The 17,950-nt window shown below is 43.1% G+C and overlaps 1 protein-coding gene across 2 annotated transcripts in view; it reads right to left on the minus strand.

Moving 5' to 3' along the window:
• Positions 1-10,768, minus strand: part of SYNE3 (spectrin repeat containing nuclear envelope family member 3) — a 61,034-nt gene extending 50,266 nt beyond the window's left edge. Inside the window, exons 1-3 of one of the 2 annotated variants that reach the window (XM_054024851.1) lie at positions 10,689-10,768; positions 9,617-9,656; positions 3,462-3,619 (exon numbers count right to left, since the gene is read on the minus strand). In XM_054024851.1, the coding sequence (XP_053880826.1) occupies positions 3,462-3,619; positions 9,617-9,650 (192 nt within the window). In that variant the 5' untranslated portion in view covers positions 9,651-9,656; positions 10,689-10,768. The remainder of the gene's footprint in view (positions 1-3,461; positions 3,620-9,616; positions 9,657-10,688) is intronic. The other variant, XM_054024852.1, reaches the window with a different exon arrangement.
• Between the last annotated feature and the right edge of the window lie 7,182 nt (positions 10,769-17,950).

Genomic DNA, 17,950 nt, shown 5'->3' on the forward strand with positions numbered 1-17,950 from the left:
GGGAAGGGGTGCCAAAAGGAAAATGTTGAGACACTCAAAATCTGAGGTCATTTTTGAAAATTTAGGCCTAAGTGATTTTTCCAGAGTGATTTGCCTTATTACCATAAATACATCATTTGATTATTTACTTGCAAAAAAAAAAAAAACCCAAAAAACAAAAACAGAGCATGGGGGAAAATATAAACCACACCCAGCAAACAACAGAAAGATTCAAAACCAAAACTTAGTCCAGGCTTCAGTCTTATTCCTGCTTGAAATGACATGAGCAACTGAGCCCACGATAGAGAAAGCTGTGGTTGGAGCTGGCATTTTTTTTTAAACAATTGCTTTCTTTGGCTGGCATTTTCATTAGCAAATTAACAGAAAATAAATCATAGTGAGGAAGCCTGAATAAATGCAAGCCAACTGGGAAAGAGGCACTTGGAATGGATGTTTTTATTTAAAAAAAGGCAATGAGTGAAAGAATGAGCAGGCCAGAAGGCGGTATCAGCTGGGTGGCAGAGGAGGAAGAGGGGAAAGAAAGGTAGAACTAATGAAGAGCCACTTGCTTTTTGTTTAATAATAATGATGGATTTCCAGTATCCAGATTGAAAAAGCTACTATAACAAGGATTTTCTATGCATTATGACCCTGTTCCAAAGTCCAACAAAGGCATCAGCTTTAGATCAGCCCAGGTAAGATCATCACAAACCACATAATCTTCATTCTTGTGATCTGTAATGTTGACAGAACCCCTTGATAAACTGTCTCCCACAGCACTGACTTTCCTGAATTCTCTGAATGCATTATGATGTTGTCTGTATCAACATTCCTTAGGCAAAAGGTAAGGGCTGTGCTCATCCGAAAGCAGAAACAAATCCACAATCCAAAATGAAGTAGGAACTTCCAGCCTTTGTGACTGCTATGCAAGTCGGCCCATCACCACCAGCTCGCGGATGAGTGTCTATGCTAGGCCCAGTACATGCTCCAACCCACAATGAACCCCATTTGAAAAAATGGTCCTGAAAATACTGCAATGCCAATATTTAAACCACCCCACCAGGAGTGCCATTTTTCAGTGCTAGTCATCCCAGCTCAAAAACAGAGGGGGTTCAAAGATGTGGGGGCAAACATGACTAGATACACAGAAAGATGTTCATCTGAAGAGAAACAGAGAAGGCTGTTTCATTTAGAGAACAGGCCTATCACAGGGAAATATGAGAGATGTATAGAAAATAAGCTAGTGCGATGGGGTATACAAACCCCACACTAGGGAACACAGGGTTAATGAGCTATTGTGGGCTCAGTTGGCCCTGCCTTGCCACACCTGAGAGAGATGTCAGACTTGAAGGGAGGATTTTAAAACGGTAAAACACAGCACAGGTAGTGGCAGAGCAGACCTTGTGGGAACTCCTCAGATCAGTGCGGCCCAACAGCCAATCCCTGATGGAAGGGACGACTCGATGCTGATCCACTTTTGCTGGGACTGTTCTTCCATGTTAGCCTGTGAGCCTCGTCGGGGCCACAGGAGCTTTACAGAAGCCTTCAGAAGAAAGAGCCTTACGACTCCTGTGGGACAATCCATTTGTGTTCATTCTTTTTGCAACCCTGAAAGGAGCAGCCTGCCCAGGGCTCAGCCAGAGAAAACTTGTTTTTGTACACTGAGTACCTCTTGTGACTAGACTGGCACAGTGGAACACTCAGGTGTCTCAGAGCAGAGGCCCGAGTGCAAAGGCCCAGCCTGAGGGTGCCCTGGTGATAGTAGTCTCAACCTACTGCCCCACTATAATAATGAATGGTACAGCTGGGGTAGATAGGAGCAGCCAGTTTTCTCAGTGTACAAAAACAAGGGATATCGAATGAAATTGGAAGGCAACACAATTAAAATGGATAAAAGGAAACACTATTTTTTAAACACACAAGGCATAATTCATCTGCCACCAGATCTGAGGACAAGAGATTAACGGGATTATACAAAATATTATGTATCTATGTAGATAATGCGCAGATTCACAGTTCCATTAAAAGGATGAGAGCTATAAACCCACTAACTGACAGGGTTTAGGAAGAAATTTGCCCTACAGACAGATTATTCCCTAACTGTCCATCCCTGGGATTCCGGTACCTTTCTCGATAGCATCTGGTGTCACCCAGGGATTCTCAGAACCCAAAGCAGTGATAACTTACTGTCCCTCTCTAGGTAGGGTCAGGAATAAATCAACACACACACACACACAGACTCTCTCTCTCTCTCTCTTCAAAACAAGTATATTTACCTACAGTTAAGAAATGATTTTGAGGAACCAGTGGCCAGCCTCCCAGGGGCACCCACCTTCCAGCTAGCTGCTGGGGAACTTAGCTGTCAGATCTGAGCCCAAAAGAAAGCTTCCTTGAAATGTTCCAAAGCATATTCTTTCACCTAATCTTTTATAGCTAAACTTCAAAGCACACAACCTATAGTGACTCCTACTGGGTCACCAATTCTCCTAATTTCAGCAAAACTAGTCATTATCTCTTATCATCAAAACATTTCTAGTCAGAACAATGTGTCTGGGGCACTTAAAACCTAGGTCACTATTCACTCACTCTCTTCCACACTTGTTAACTTTCTGCTCCATCTTCCCATTCTGATTAAAAAACTGCAAGTATGCAGCTGTCTTACCTTGCCTCATAAAGGCCAAAGATTTTCCTAGCTATGTGATGATTGGTTTTCAGCTGGGAGTGGCTGAACATACAAAACTGCTGACTGCGTCATTATCAAATTCTGGGGTAACAACGGCATTGTCCCATCAGAGACGTGGGATGAGATGGGCTACTGGTCTCATCTGGTAGCATCGTTTCCTGCAGTGCATTGAGTGGTTGCAAACCCCAGCCTTGTGATTGCGAAAAGCAACTAAACTTCCACTTTAGCATGCACAAATGAATGAGTGCTGGGAACAGCAGCTGAGATAGTTTGGTAAATCAGGATTGCTCTTAGTCTTCCAAATACACATGAAAAGTCTGGAAGCATCTAATCTAACAGCAGGATGCAAACCTCCCCGCCCCCATCCCTCCACACACATTCTATTTCCTTTTTTTATGACAGCAATAAGTGGCTTGCAAAAGAAGAAGCTGGAGAGAATGCTAAAGTGATCCTGTCCAAATGGGAGCAACCTTATAGCTAATGAGGTTATTTTCATGCCCAATCCAGGGCCGGCGCACCCCATTAGGCGACCTAGGCGGTTGTCTAGGGCGATACAATTTGGGGGATGGCGACCGCAGCAGTATTTCGGCAGCGGGACCTTCCGCCGCCTCTGAGGGGGCCGCATTTCGGGGCGGGACCTTCCGCCACCTAGGGCGGCAGAAAAGCTGGCGGCGCTCCTGGCCCTATCCCACCTTGATCGTCTCCTAATGGAAACTTCTCCATGACTCCTGGCAGTCCCTGCAGTGCCAATGCCACTTGTGAATATGTCTCTCAGAAAGGAGGATCAGTCTTCCCTTACCTCAGTCTCTCTTAGCCTGGCTTCCAGGGCAGACCGAGGTCCCTTGGTGTTGTCATTGATCCGCAGTCTCTCCTGGATGGCTTTCATCCAAGCTTCTGCATTCTCCACACTTGTGTCAAATTCATCCTGGGGCTGCTGAGTCATTGCATTAGAGGAAACTGAAAAGATAAAGAAATGAGGAATTAAAAACAAACAAACAAACAATTCTTTTATCAGGAAAGTCTCTCACAGTCTTAAGCAGCAGGGAAAAAAGGAAAATAACTTTACTGATCTCTTTTTGATTAATGGCATCAAAATCCACAACCCACAGTAGTCCTAAATCTCTATGTGAGATTCAGCAGAGGGGAGTATGGAATAAAAGCTCAAACTCAGAGCTCCTAAAATGAAAGTATACAAGGGAACAAGATGAAGTTGGGACACTTCTTTAAGCTCTGTGATTTGGGCTGACATTCAAAGGGATAAGAGTCACTGCATTTATTTGAAAACCAAATTAGGTTAATTTGGTGCTTGTGAAATGTACCAGACTGAACACTAACATCCTTTGTGTTTTCACAGAACATGCACAGCACAGTCAGCGGGAATATAAATATGTCCATCAACATGACTCTCTCTCAGCCCATTTAGGGCTCAGCCCTGCAAGGTACTGAGCACCTGGCTCTGACCTAGCCAAGCACTTGAGTGTGTGCTTAACTTTAAACATGAATTGTCTCAATGAAGTTGGCCAGATCAAACCAAAATACTCAGCACCTTGCAGTTAATCCTCTCTGCTGAAACTTCTAAGGAGGCTGACAACACTGGTCTACAATTTTTGAGAAGTCGTCTGCTTCAGAGATAAAATGTGCTATTTATTATGTATTTTGATGTGCTGAATTCAAATATGACAATTAAAACAACTGATTGGCTACTGTTGCTAAGATATTTAAGTTTTTACATTTTATGTCTATGTATATTGTGTAGATAGTAGAGTTTTAATCATAAATTGTAAACCTAGGTCTTTTCATGTGTTTATGATTGCTTTACATGATAGTATTTCACCTGTCCTGTTTATGTAACACTTTAAAAATCAGCAAAAGGGTTATATAAATAAAATTTATTATGAAACAAAAGGCAAAAAACTATTATGTACATAGTTTAGTCCTATTCAGTGTCTACTCGGCGCTTCTTGGCTTGTCTCTTGTATTCATTAAATGGAGCATCTCTTGTCACTGTCCAGCAATAGTCTGCAAGCATTGATGGGCTCCATTTGCCCTGATAGCGTTTCTTCCCTTTATAACTCACTTATCCTCTGCCATTCCCAAGTCAAGGGTCGTATATACTGACCCAATAGCATATCTTGAAAACTAGAGCCAATCAACAATTTTAAGCATCATTTTCGTTCTCAGTGACCCAGAATTAGTAAAGTTTGACTACATTTATTTCAGAAGCATTTTGGATGTCGAGCAGTGATCAGAGCAAGTTGTGGTGATGGTTTTGTGATACGGACCCCATTCCTGCAGGAACCGGGCTGAGACAGCTAACAAAGATCACTAGTCAGTCATCAGATGAGAACATCTTTCAGTGCTTATGCACTTTGGGTGGATCTGAACTGGAGACTTATAGATAAAAGGCCCAGTGGACCAGATCCAAAGTCAATATAAAGAGGCTCCTGGAGTTCAATGGGTTTTGGATCAAGCCCTATACCCACTGCCAATGCCTGCCAGCCAGTTTCTCCTTAATGAAAATGTCACGCCTATTTGTTATCCACAATTGAATGTCTTTCTTTAAAGGTCTAGAGATAATTACTGAGGCCCCATTTTTGTCACATTACTCTGACCAAGTAGTACTTTACTCTGGAAGCGATCCCACTGATTTCCATGGGACTGCTCCCACGCAGTCCAGTACTGCGCAACGTGAGCAAGGGAAGGCAGAGTATGGCCCTTGGTGAATCCAGCCCAGGATTTCTGATTACATCTTGAAATTGGAAGACACCCTGATCATAACCACTGGCGGGGGGGAGGGTGACCTGTTTATGTCCCCATCCCCCACTTTCACTACATACCCCCACTCCTCGCCTAGCTTTTCATTAGCCTGCTGCTATTCCTCTCAGTGTGGTGGCAGGGCGTGCGCATTCTCACACGCTTGTCACAGCTGCAGCGGCACCCTGAATCAGGGGCCAAATGTGCATTCCTCTGTGCCCATGGGGGTAGCTGTGCTGGAGAGGGGATTCTCCTTAGGCAAGGGAGCAATACTGCTACTACCCTCTACTGCGGGTTCTCCTGGTGGAGGGCACAGGCCAGGGCTTCGTGAGAGCCCACAAAGGCAAAGCCTACCCAGGGGAGACACTGACTCGCTCCATTTCCCAGCCAGCCTGAGCCACATGTACCCTTGGTAGTTGTAGCGGCTGGGTCCAAGCTCCACAATGAAGCAGGGGATGTGGGCGGGTTGGGCTGCTACTCTCTCACGTCTACTGGGCCCGGTTTGACAAGCTTACCTACCTAGCAGACAAGGTTCACATAAGGACTGGGTGTGCCACTGCTCAGCGGGGGCGGTGGAAGGATTGTGTGTGGGAAGGATTTGGCCTGCCTAGGAAGCCTCTAGGAAAGGAAATGGGTAGTTCTAGGTTGCACAAACCCTCCTATGACAGAACCAGGAGTGAACTCATTCTCAAGGTGCAGGTCAATCACCAAACCAATTTGGAAAATCAAACCTAGCTCTCATAGAAACAGTTTAAGAAATATTTGGCAGCAAGGCTGGACAACAAATGGTCCTATCTTATATATGTTCTATGAGTTGTCCAAACCATCTGGCCACACATGAAGGAGGACTTGTGGGCTTCAATGAGGACTGAGGCACTGCTCATGCTACTCGGGGTAGTTTAGTTTGAGGGATGAGCCAGAGGCACAGTACTACAGATACTTGGGTCTGGTGTGGCTGGAACAACTTCCCATCTGAGATCTATAGAGGTGTCTCTTGGAACCGTTTTTGTATAAAGATTCTAATTTATTTATGTATTAATTTATAAAGCACATTGATAATGAAGAAATCTGTGCCAGCATATGCAAGTAATAATTAATCATAAGAAATAAAGGTGTAAATAACAGAGCACTGAACAAAGCAGTCACCCCCTGTGGGACAGGCAAAAGAGAGGAGAATATTCCAAGATACTGAGAGATAGTCTATCTGGCTAACGCAGGCCAGCTTCTCAAATATATCCAGGGGTTATAAAAAGTATTTGAGGGCTGAGTCTGAGTAATTTGGTAAGTGGAAAATATCAGAGATGGCCAAGACCGGACCCATTTAGCTGATCCACTTTTCCGATCCCTACCTCGCCCCTCCCCACAGCTCTGACCTCCTCTCTTCCCCTCCAGAAAAACAAACGTTGGCCATTTAAATAAATAGGGATCGGGTCAGAAACAACCCTGATTTTACCAATAAAATACTGACCCAGATACTGAGCTGTGGCTAAGTTCTGCTCAGCACAGCTCAGGACAAAGGATGCAAAGGTAGCTTAATCACACATGTGCACCCGCATGGCCATGGACCTACCGGGCTGTCAGTCCAGTCCCTTGTATAAATTAGAGCAGCCAGAGGCACCGTTCTGACCGCAGGGGATCGTTGGGGCATAGGGATGCCTGGCTGTGCTCTTATTTCCCTGGCCATACCCCTGCACAATCGCCAGAATGGTGCTGGTGTAGGAGCTGTTCTGCATCACCTGAATAATCCCTTATCTCAGGGATTCAGTGCAGGCTCAGCTGGGTTTAGGGTCAGAGCAGCACCTGCCAAGATTGGTGTAGGCATACCTGGTTCTGTCTCAGAACAGGAGGGTGGACAAGATGACCTCTCAAACCCCTTCCAGCCCTACATTTCTATGAAACCAGCTTTCATGTACCAGAGGATCTGGCCCTTTATCTTCATTGTGTTCTCTGAACTTCCTGAAGTACTTTTTTTTTTGTTAAATTTATGCATCCAGTTTAACTATCTTTCAAATAGGTTTAACAGTCCTCATAGGGTATTGTGAGGTTTAATTAGTTAGTGTTTGTAAAGCACTACTGAGATCCTCCAAAATCACTCTAAGTGCAATGTATTTTTGGCAATATTATCATTATTTTTCCAAGTTTCCCAATACACATTTTTTCTCCCTGCAAAGCCATTCCGCTTTTCCTAACGTAACACATTTTTCACAATCGATCCCTTTCTTAAACATACTTTTAAACCAAACATTTATAGTGCACTCGCTTTTAAATGGTTTCAGTATGTCTTGAATTCCTGTGCTCATGTACTACTTGACTCACTTCCAGAACCAAGCTCTCCGAGAAATAAAAAGAGAGGGAAAGAAAAGTGCTCCAGGAAAGTTAAATCACTCGCCATTAGGGACAGTATTTTCCAATTATTGAAATACTTCAAGCTTTTCATAACTCTTTCCATTTGGAAGAGATCAGGGTTCTGGGTTTGCACATGAGAAGTGTTTTTAAAACACTGCAGTGTGTCAAATTTTATACAAACGCACAAGTGTGGAAGCTATTGTGGGAATTGTTTGGTACTTGGGTCCTGGGGTAATTTAATAACTGCTCAGCTGGCCTGGATAGTGTAAGGAGAGTTCTGAGAGAGAGAGACAGTTGTATAGGAGCACAAGTCTTTCGAAGTGGAGATGGAATTAGCATATAGTACTGTAGAAGCGACACATCAATCTCCACAATTCCAAAGCTGAGAGTTCTTGGCATACTAATAATTCTACAGCTCTCAGTCATGCTATTATTAGCACATACATCCCTAGATAAGGGACTAGATTATTTCAGTGGGAATCATACCCACAGCAGAGCTAAATTCGGTCCAGTTTGAGTAAGTGGAGAAACTCGTGAAATTCTAGTAAGCATTAGCTGTATCCCCAGCAATCTGCAGCTTCACCATTTTGGGGGTTCAGGACATTAACCTTAGCACCTTGAACATCTTCCCAAGGCAGTTTTTTCCTGTACTATTTGTGGTGAATGTTTATGACCATCAGGAACTGTTTGGCCAAACTAATGTACTGAAGAATAAACACATGCTGGATGTTCTTGGAACAATCACTTTCATTTCCTGCTTAAAGTTATTGGCTATAGCCAAGTGGTTGTCACACGGGTGGCAGGGTGTAGAGCATTTACTTGCAGCACTGCCATTTCCTTTCCTCTCCTCTCCAAACAATATCCACTCTCAAGGGAAACCCATAGCTACTTGACAAACCCAACTGCCACCACGTGATCACAACTACTACTTTTCGGAGTAACTGACACCTACCACATGTCACTGAACATCAGAATGATAACACAATTTGTTGGATCTGTTCACCAGCTCACAGCGAAGCTAATTCTTTCCAGCACACAGATCTGTTTTAGGCTTGGTCTACCTTAGAAAATAAGGTCAGTTTAACTACATTGGCCAAGGGTGTGAAAAAGCCACACCCCTGAGCAGCATAGTTAAGCTGACCAAAGTCCCAGTGTAGACAGTACGAGGTCACAATGGAAGAATTCTTCCATCAACCTAGCTACTGCATCTCAGGAAGGTGAAGAAGTGAGCTGTAGCCCACGAAAGCTTATGCTGAAATAAATTTGTTAGTCTCTAAGGTGCCACAAGTACTCCTGTTCTTTTTTCAGGAAGGTGGATTATCTGACTGAATCCCGCTTGTTGTCATAGGTAGCAGCTACACTCAAGTGCTGCAGCTGTGCCGCTGTTGTGTTTTAAGTGTAGACAAGCCCTTAAACTCCAGTGGGAATAAAACATAAATGTAATTAATAAGATTGGGACTTTTCAGCTTGGAAAAGAGACAACTAAGGGGGGATCTGATAAAGGCCTATAAAATCATGATGGGTGTGGAGAAAGTAGATAAGGAAGTGTTATTTATTCCTTCTCATAACACAAGAACTAGTGGTCACCAAATGAAATGAATAGGCAGAAGGTTTAAAACAAACAAAAGGAAGTATTTCTTCACACAATGCACAGTCAGTCAATCTGTGGAACTCTTTGCCAGAGGATGTTGTGAAGGCCAAGACTATAATAGGGTTCGAAAAAGAACTAGATACATTCACCAAGGATAGGTCCATCAATGGCTATTAGCCAGGATGGGCAGGGATGGTGTTCCTAGCCTCGATTTTACCAGAAGCTGGAAATGGGCGACAGGGGATGGATCACTTGATGATTACCTGTTCTGTTCATTCCCTCTGGGGCACTTGGCATCGGCCACTGTCGGAAGACAGGATACTGAGTTAGGTGGACCTTTAGTCTGACCCAGTATGGCCGTTCTTATATAATATCCCTTCACTTTATAAACCTACTTTTACACTTCCATAACTTCCAGTTCTAAGAAGCTATTTGCAAAAGTGTGGACCAATAATTCTCCTCTAAAAGGAAGCTGGACTTGTAAATAAATCAGAGCTGAGCTCCAGGGTTACTCCCTTTTCACTTCAGGGGTGGCAACCAGCAGAACTGGATGCAAGTTTTTAAAATTTTGACATTTTAAATCTTCAAAATTTCAAAGTTTTAATTTGGGGGGAGGGGAAGATGCTTTTCCTTTTAATTGCAAAATCTCCCACTCCCCTTTATTCTGCCACCTCGCTCTAGTAGACATTATCCTGCTGTAATTCAGCCAGATTAGTAAAATGCCGGGGTAAGTAAGGGCACTTCTAATTTATATTTATGACCAGTGAAATACTGTACAATATCTATCTTAGGTATTTATATGGCCCCCATCATCACAGGATCTGAGTCCCTCACAATCTTTAACGTAGATATCCTCACAACATCCCTGTGAGGTAAGGCAGTGCTATCATTTCCATTCAGTAGATGGGGAACTTGTTATAATATGTATAACAAACAGCCGCCAGGGGGAGCAGGCAGATAATCAGATAAGGAAATGTGTGGCTGTTCCAGGTTGTGGTAGGTGCATTGTTGGAAACTGCTGGAACTGTGGGTCTGTGGAGCTACTGCAAAGTTATATACTGGTTGCCTGAATAAACAGGCAGTCAATACTCAAAGAAGCTGGAGTGCATACAGCTTACAACACAACAGAACTGAGGCACCGAAAGGCTAGGTGACTTGCCCAAATCACACAGCAAGTCTGTAGCAGAACTGGGAATTGCACCCAGGTCTCCCAAGTCCTAGACTAGTGCTCTCATCACTGGACCATCATTCCTCTAATATGCTAGTAGGGAATCCTCAGAACTAAGCGTATCTTCTCCTTCTGCAATTGCCAGTAAAAGGTAACTAGTAGCCTACCTGCAACCTTCAGATTGTGAACTCGGAACCTCTCCTGGTGAAACTGTCCAGACTAGATTTCCAATTTCTGCTCAGCTCCCTAAAATAAGAGGTACACCATCAGTCAGCCAAGGGAAAAGCACTGCAAGCCAAGCACATTAGAATCATAGCCCCTGGGGCTTGGATTTATGTAATTAATTAAATTCCACCTGTCTGCTAAAGATTGCAGGTCCCCCCAGTTCACACCTGGGTGCCATGCAAGGGTACTGATAATATTGACCAATAATGTTCTACAGCGTCTCGGTCTTGGCTGGGACTGGAACTGCAGCTGTGTGAACAATTTTTAGTGAATAACGTATCTGATAAATTTCACCCCTTTTGCTGGTCACACCTTGCATGTGAACAATCTATGATTTTCTCACATGTGTGTGCTATTCAAAATTATTTTCCAAATAAATTCTGCAAATTATTCTTGCTCAGCAGATTGTTCTAACAGGTCATTGGGAACACCCAATACTCCAGTTGTGCTGATTAGTTTTAATTAGACCCAAAGGTAATATGGTTATCATGGTTTCTGTCCTCTGACTGGATGAGAGTAACTCTTATTATTAATGTATAAGTATACCTCTACCTCGATATAACGTGACCCGATATAACATGAATTCGGATATAACGCGGTAAAGCAGTGCTCCGGGGGGGGGCGGGAGGGGGCTGCGCACTCCGGTGGATCAAAGCAAGTTCAATATAATGCGGTTTCACCTATAATGCGGTAAGATTTTTTTGGCTCCCGAGGACAGCGTTATATCGAGGTAGAGGTGTATTTATTATTTGTACTGCAGTAACGCCTAGTATCCCAGGCCCCCATTGTGCTCTTAGACCCTGTACAAAGAGAATAACTTACACAGCACCCTACAATGAGCCTGGACGCTTTACAGAACAAATAAGATAAACCCCCTGCCCTGAGGAGCTTATAGTCTAAGTACCAGACCAGACTGAACAAGTGAAAGCAGCAAAATAAAGTGCCGGTAAGTATGGGGATAAGAAATGATGAACAGAGGAAGGGGCAACAAGGCTTACACAGACACATAGATTGCTGTGAACATGCCCTGATGATTCTAATACACATCTCACAGCTCATCTTCCTCACTTGGAGCCAGAACCACTCATCCATAGGAGGGGCTAGACATTTCAGAATCTAGAAATATGCCTGAAGTCACCAAGTTCAGATCCTTATCCGATCCAAATGTTCTCAATGTTTGAGTGTTTGGAACTGGGACTTTTTGCTTCAGATCGATCTTTTTAAAAGAACTGACTTTGAACCTGATATGCTAACTGCCTATCTCTGACAGGTGATGGGGAGCACTCAGCACACAACTCTGAAATCATTGGCCCTTGTAGGTAACCTTCAAGTATATATTAGAAATATAAACATTTACAACTACTAAACGAGTGTTCAGAACTTATATGTCAGACCTTTCCCTCTTTAAAAAACAAAAACTTGAAAAAAAAATTTAAGTCCTAATTTTTGCAAATCTTAAAAAACCCTTCATCTTCATGGAAATGAAACTGGCAAAGTTTGCCATTTTAATTATTTTTAAGTTAAAATTAAAATTTAGGTCTGTGGGAATGACTGTCTTATGGAAGAGGGAGTTTGCAAACACAGCCCTATTCTAAACACTGCATTCAATGCTTAAAATAATTGTGTGATCTCTAGAGGATCAAAGCTCATGATCAGAAATACATGAACATGCTTTTATTTACACCACCCCGTGACATTTTTTTGAGAATAGCATATAACTGCTCCAGGGCCTAAAACATTGGAACCCTCTCAAGAGCACATACTCCAGGATAAGTAAAGTTGCGTGTAGATAATCCAATAATTCAGACATTATTCATAACAATATCTGCCTTGAACTGATGCCAGGGCTTTCTGTTGCAAAAATGGCATCGCTTTGTGTTCAAACAAACCCAAACTCTAGAGGAAGCTAAGCCTTGCCTACATCCCAGGTGCAGTAAATTATTGAAGCTGACAGCAACCTTATCCCCAAGCTCTTTCTTCAGAAACTGAACAGTCCACTGCAAACCGTAAATAGCATCTAAATTAATTTTGAATGGTTGAGAACATTTCTGGAATTGAGTAAAATAGGCTGCCTTCCTGTGACTCATTTCTGCCTGAACTCTAGCAGTTTCCATAGCTTAGTCACCCTCCCACCGTGCCTATATGCCAGGCACTGTGGGTCAGTAACAGAGCAAGCATATGCTTTCAATCCCAAAGACTATTCCTATTAGCCATTGGAGTTTGCTGTTGTGCTCAGTTCCTCTAAGAGATTAACCCCAACACAAAGTTCTGTTACTGTGTAATCTGATACTTTTACCATCAGTGAATCCGTTCTATATGAGAAGCAGCACTATCTTTTTCAGTAGAGCATTAACTAGGGTTGTAAACCTAACAAAGGTCCAATCCTGATCCCATTGAAGTCACTGTTGGTTTGCCATTGATTTCAGTAGCAGCAGGATTGACCCCAAAGTTTTGTGTCAGCAGTCCCTTTCCAGTGAAAATGTTCTTGGAGCTATTTTAAACTGGAGCTGTGATCACAGATTGCTGCTGCTGAGCAATGAAAGAAAAGCAAACATTTAACACTTCCTACTCCAGTGGAATTCAACTTTGTTAACCTTTTGGAAATATAACAACTTACATGTTAATAACTATACCCGGGATTTTCAGTCATAGCACCTAAAGGAGTTAGAATCTAACTGTTAGCTGCTCAAATCCCATTGAATTTCAATGAGTATTAGGGCCCAGATCCTCACATTTAGATACCTTAATTCCCATTGAAATCAAAGCTGAAATTAATGGGAATTAGGAGCCTAAATACCTCTGAGGATCCGTGCCCAATTTCCTTAGGCTCTTTTGAAAACCCTGTGCTAAAATTATGGGGCAGATCCCCAGCAGTTAATTGTCAGGTCAATTGAAGTCAATGGAGCTGTAACAATTTACATCAGCTGAGGGTCCATCTATATACAGATATATCTATACACCCATGTTTGTATATTCAAAAAACAATTAAAGTTGCTGAGTGATGATAATGTCACATCATTCACAAATCTCAAGCTCTTAAAAGTAAGGATATGGATAGTTAAGAATATCACAGATCTTATATATCCCACCAAAATATTTTTTCTTTATTACAGTAATGTATATTCCACCACAACACAACAATCTGAACTCTCACCCAAAAGAAGTAATAGTCTTTCACCAGTAATCTCAAAGCACAAACACAAAGCTCGTTAGAACACCATGTGTCATTAATGTGAACATAGGTAACTTCTTTTTTTTTTTTCAAAAAGGTTTTGTGTTGTATCAACTATTCCCCACCACCGCCAACCCACAGAGTGTGACCCAGCAGTTATGCTCTGGCAACTCATATAAGATATGCACACCACAAACTGAGAAACACTGACCTAGAAAATAGGTAAACATCACCTTTAAGAAGGAAAATTTGAATATCGTGTCTGTGGGGCAGTAGTGCTGCTAACTGAAGTGGAACAGAGCCTGTGACAGACACTTCCTGCACCGGGCTCACTAAATGCAAATGGTGAAGCTATAGTCAAATTATGTTCTATATTTGCAAGTGTAATTAAGTTTCCTTAACCTTTTAACTTGCTCTATACACACAGGGCCATATCTTGCACAGTGGTCTGATAAAACTGAACATAGGAGGTGTGGTGTATTGTCTGTTAAATTGGAAAAAGCTAGTGTTTACTATAGAGTTACACTATTTCATTGACATTTTCCTTGTGAAATACATTAACAACGTTCCAGCAAATCTAATCTAGAAAGAAAGTGGTAAGGTTTGCCTGCATATCACCTGCATGAAGGTCAGTAGAAGAGGTGTGTCAAAGCCAGAACTATTTATACAAACTTCCTCATCTTTAGGAGATCTCAGATCAAACGGGACTTGGATCTGAACTTCCGGTTTTCATTTTGCAGAAACAAACCCATACCTTAGTTCTGTCCATCTGGAATTCTAAAGATCCTGTGACTTTAAGGCCAGACTATATAGCAAACCTAAGGAAAATTATCCACAGCTTCCAGGAGTCCCGATTTAGCCAGGATTGTCCTAGGTTTTAAAACTCAATCCCCAGTCATTTCAGTCGCAGCTACTGTTCTAGGTCTGTAGTGTTGCTATGCCATGTCTTCCTGAATCACAGCCTCTTCTGGTAGTTCAGCAGCATTGCCTATTGACTCCTGCTGGCTGCTTCTCATCTGCAACTCTCAACCCTGCTACTGGAGGCTGGCTCCAACTCATTAATACTTTTAAAGATTCTCTTTGTGTCTTATGTTAATATCAAGTGGTAAATGTAGAAGGATCATGTGGATAACAACAAAAAAATCCTACAAAAATCTCTGACTGATTCCTAGGGATTCTGGAAAAATTATAGACAAAATTCTGTTCTGATTTCACCACCATTCCCCATTGGTTTCCGGTGCCCCAATCACAACCCAGCCTAAGGATTTACTTTTTGTTAGGAGTTGTGACATCAGTGCAGCATGGTGAAATAAATTAGGACATCTGAGTAAGAAGAAAAAGAGATGGGTTTCTTTTTAGTCATGATAGTCAGAGAACAGGATTTCCCCTTACTAAATGAGCATGGGTGGGAGACGAGAAACCAGACTACAGATCAATCTGACCAAAGAAAGGACAGCACACAGCATGATGCCACTGTTTAAAAGGTGAATAAGATTTAAATAGAGATAATCCCCAAGAAACTCTCTAGAGTTCAGGTCACCAACTAACTAGCTGGTTAACTCCTGTAGGATTAATGTTTGAAATTATTATGTCTGACAGATGTTTGTAGAACAGGAATTAGCATATAATACCCTGTACTAAGAACAGTAAGAAGCAAAAGTGCAGCATGTTTACAAATTAGAGCTGAGATTTCAGAAATCATTGGACACAGATGTAACTTTTGTTTGCCTGTCTTAAGTATTTTTCTGTTTCTTCTGCACTTTCCTGGCAGTAGATTTTTCTTCCCTGTACTGCTGAGAAGAATCTGATTGACATATTAGCCGACTGTGCCTCAGTTACAGCTCTACAATCCCAGGAACAGAGGGCAGAATTTAGCCAACTTCTTCAATCAACACCAGCGCTATTGCTGTTTGGCCAGGGATCTCCCAAACAGAATCTGTGTTTCACGCATCACACTTTTCTGATGCTCAAACTCATTAGGCATTGTCTGTCTCCTGACTTCCTGGAACCTTTGGAAAATAAAATGCAGTGTTTTCCCAACTCGGTTCTGATGTCTTGAGCCATTGTTACTGTCAGGCTAGCTAGCAAGTCAAACCTGCAGGATGGCACCGCTGCTACACTGGGGTAGTTTACACTTCCACCATCAGAGCATGCTGAATCCAGTTTATCTGCTCCAAGGCACAGCCAGATTGCACTCTCACTCACACCAGTGTAGATGCAGAGTAACTCCACTGAAGTCAATGGAATCTTTGTGGATTTGGACTAGTGTAAATGAAAGCAGACGCTGACCCATGTCATCTTTGGTCAGATTTCTAGGATGAAGATGAATGTAAAGAGGAAATAATGACTGGAAAGGTAGAGCAAACATGGGGATGGAGAAGAAGAAATGGTCAGGTCTGATCCGCCTCTCACATCACAATGTATGTCCATTGACTTCAGGGAAGATACTCCCGGCTCACATCCATTTAAGTGAGTGGAGAATTACGTCCAGGAAATGTAAAAGCAAAGCAGGGAGAAAAGAAGAACACTGTAAAGACTCAAAATCCAAACAGAAGAAGACAGCTGGAAGAGAAACTGGGTACTAACTTAGCCCCTAGAAGACCCCCTGTGACAGAGTGCTGGGCAAGAACTGCTGACTCAGCCCTCTATCACACCAGCTCCCATTAAGGGAAGTAAATTGGGGCTGGCTAGAGAAAACCTGCGCCTAATTGGCAAATGGGAGACACCTGCCAGCCCAATTAGCCTGGGGTTATATAACAGGGTGGGAGGAAGGAAGCCAGGGGGAAGGGGAGCAGAAGCAGAATGATAGATAGCTCTTCCTCGTCCCTCCTGGGTGCAGACACTAGAACCCACGCTGTGTATGGTGAAGAGGTGGTGGGAGCACAACCCATAAATAAATGGCACTGGTGGTTACTGAACTCCAGGGTCTCTGAGTGACTTTGTCAGCACAACAGGGGCAGGAGCCAAGAGGGCCCTGCAGTGCCCTGCTACACCTCCTCAGAGACTGTTAGCTAAAGAACTAAGCTAGAAGCTAAGGACCAAATTCTCCTCTCAGCTACGACTATGCAACCCCAGTTTCGGCAACTGAGAGTATAGCTCGGGGCAGAATTTGGCCACAGCTTGAAAAAGCAAACCAGGGACAGGAAGGTGTGAACATCAGAGAGAAGCATCTTAGGAGTTTACTGCTTCTATGTTCCAAAAAGGAAAATGATCTATCTGGTATTTTGAAAGTGAATTAAGATGCCTCTTGCTACCAAGACGATGACTACGCAATCCCTACAATGACAGAAGCTCTCTTAGCACAGAGCTCTATGCAGATGGAAATGAATGAAACTTTCTTGCTGTGCTGAGGAGCAGGCCCGCCTATCCAAAAAGAAACCAGCTTCATACCTTGGGACTGTCAAGCTGCCTCAAGGGCAAAGGTTAGAATGTTCACAGGTGAGCCTCCTCACTGTCCTATCCGCTCTCCTCTGCTGGGAGTAAATCCACAGTGGCTGTGGGATGCGCTACAGCCCTATAGCATTTGGGCTAAGAATGTACTCCCTAGGAAGGAAGCAAGCAAGCTTAGGCAGCCACATAAGGCCGAAATCCACATTTACTTAGATCGTAAGTGCTTTGGGGCATGGATGGTCTTTGTGGTGTTTGCACAGCACCTAGCACACTGTCTATGGCTAGGGCTATGAAGCACTATGGTGATAAAAATAAATAACAGGAACATTGTGCAGCTGCTTCTACAGGGGAGATGCTCCCTCACAATGAGAAGCAGCCTCTGTTGATGACTATCCTAGAAGACTCATGGAGCTCAGCAGCCACTAAGGCGATTTAGGATGGACAGAGCCCATTACCGATAACATAAGAATCATACTTAGGGCTTGGCTACACTGGCGCTTTACAGCGCTGCAACTTTCTCGCTCAGGGGTGTGAAAAAACACCCCCCTTAGCGCAGCAAGTTACAGCGCTGTAAAGCACCAGTGTAGACAGTGCCCCAGCGCTGTAAGGTGGAGGTAGAGTACCTGCAGCACTGGGAGAGCT

The sequence above is a fragment of the Malaclemys terrapin genome, chromosome 4 (genome assembly GCF_027887155.1).
Source record: "Malaclemys terrapin pileata isolate rMalTer1 chromosome 4, rMalTer1.hap1, whole genome shotgun sequence".
Taxonomy (NCBI): domain Eukaryota; kingdom Metazoa; phylum Chordata; order Testudines; family Emydidae; genus Malaclemys; species Malaclemys terrapin.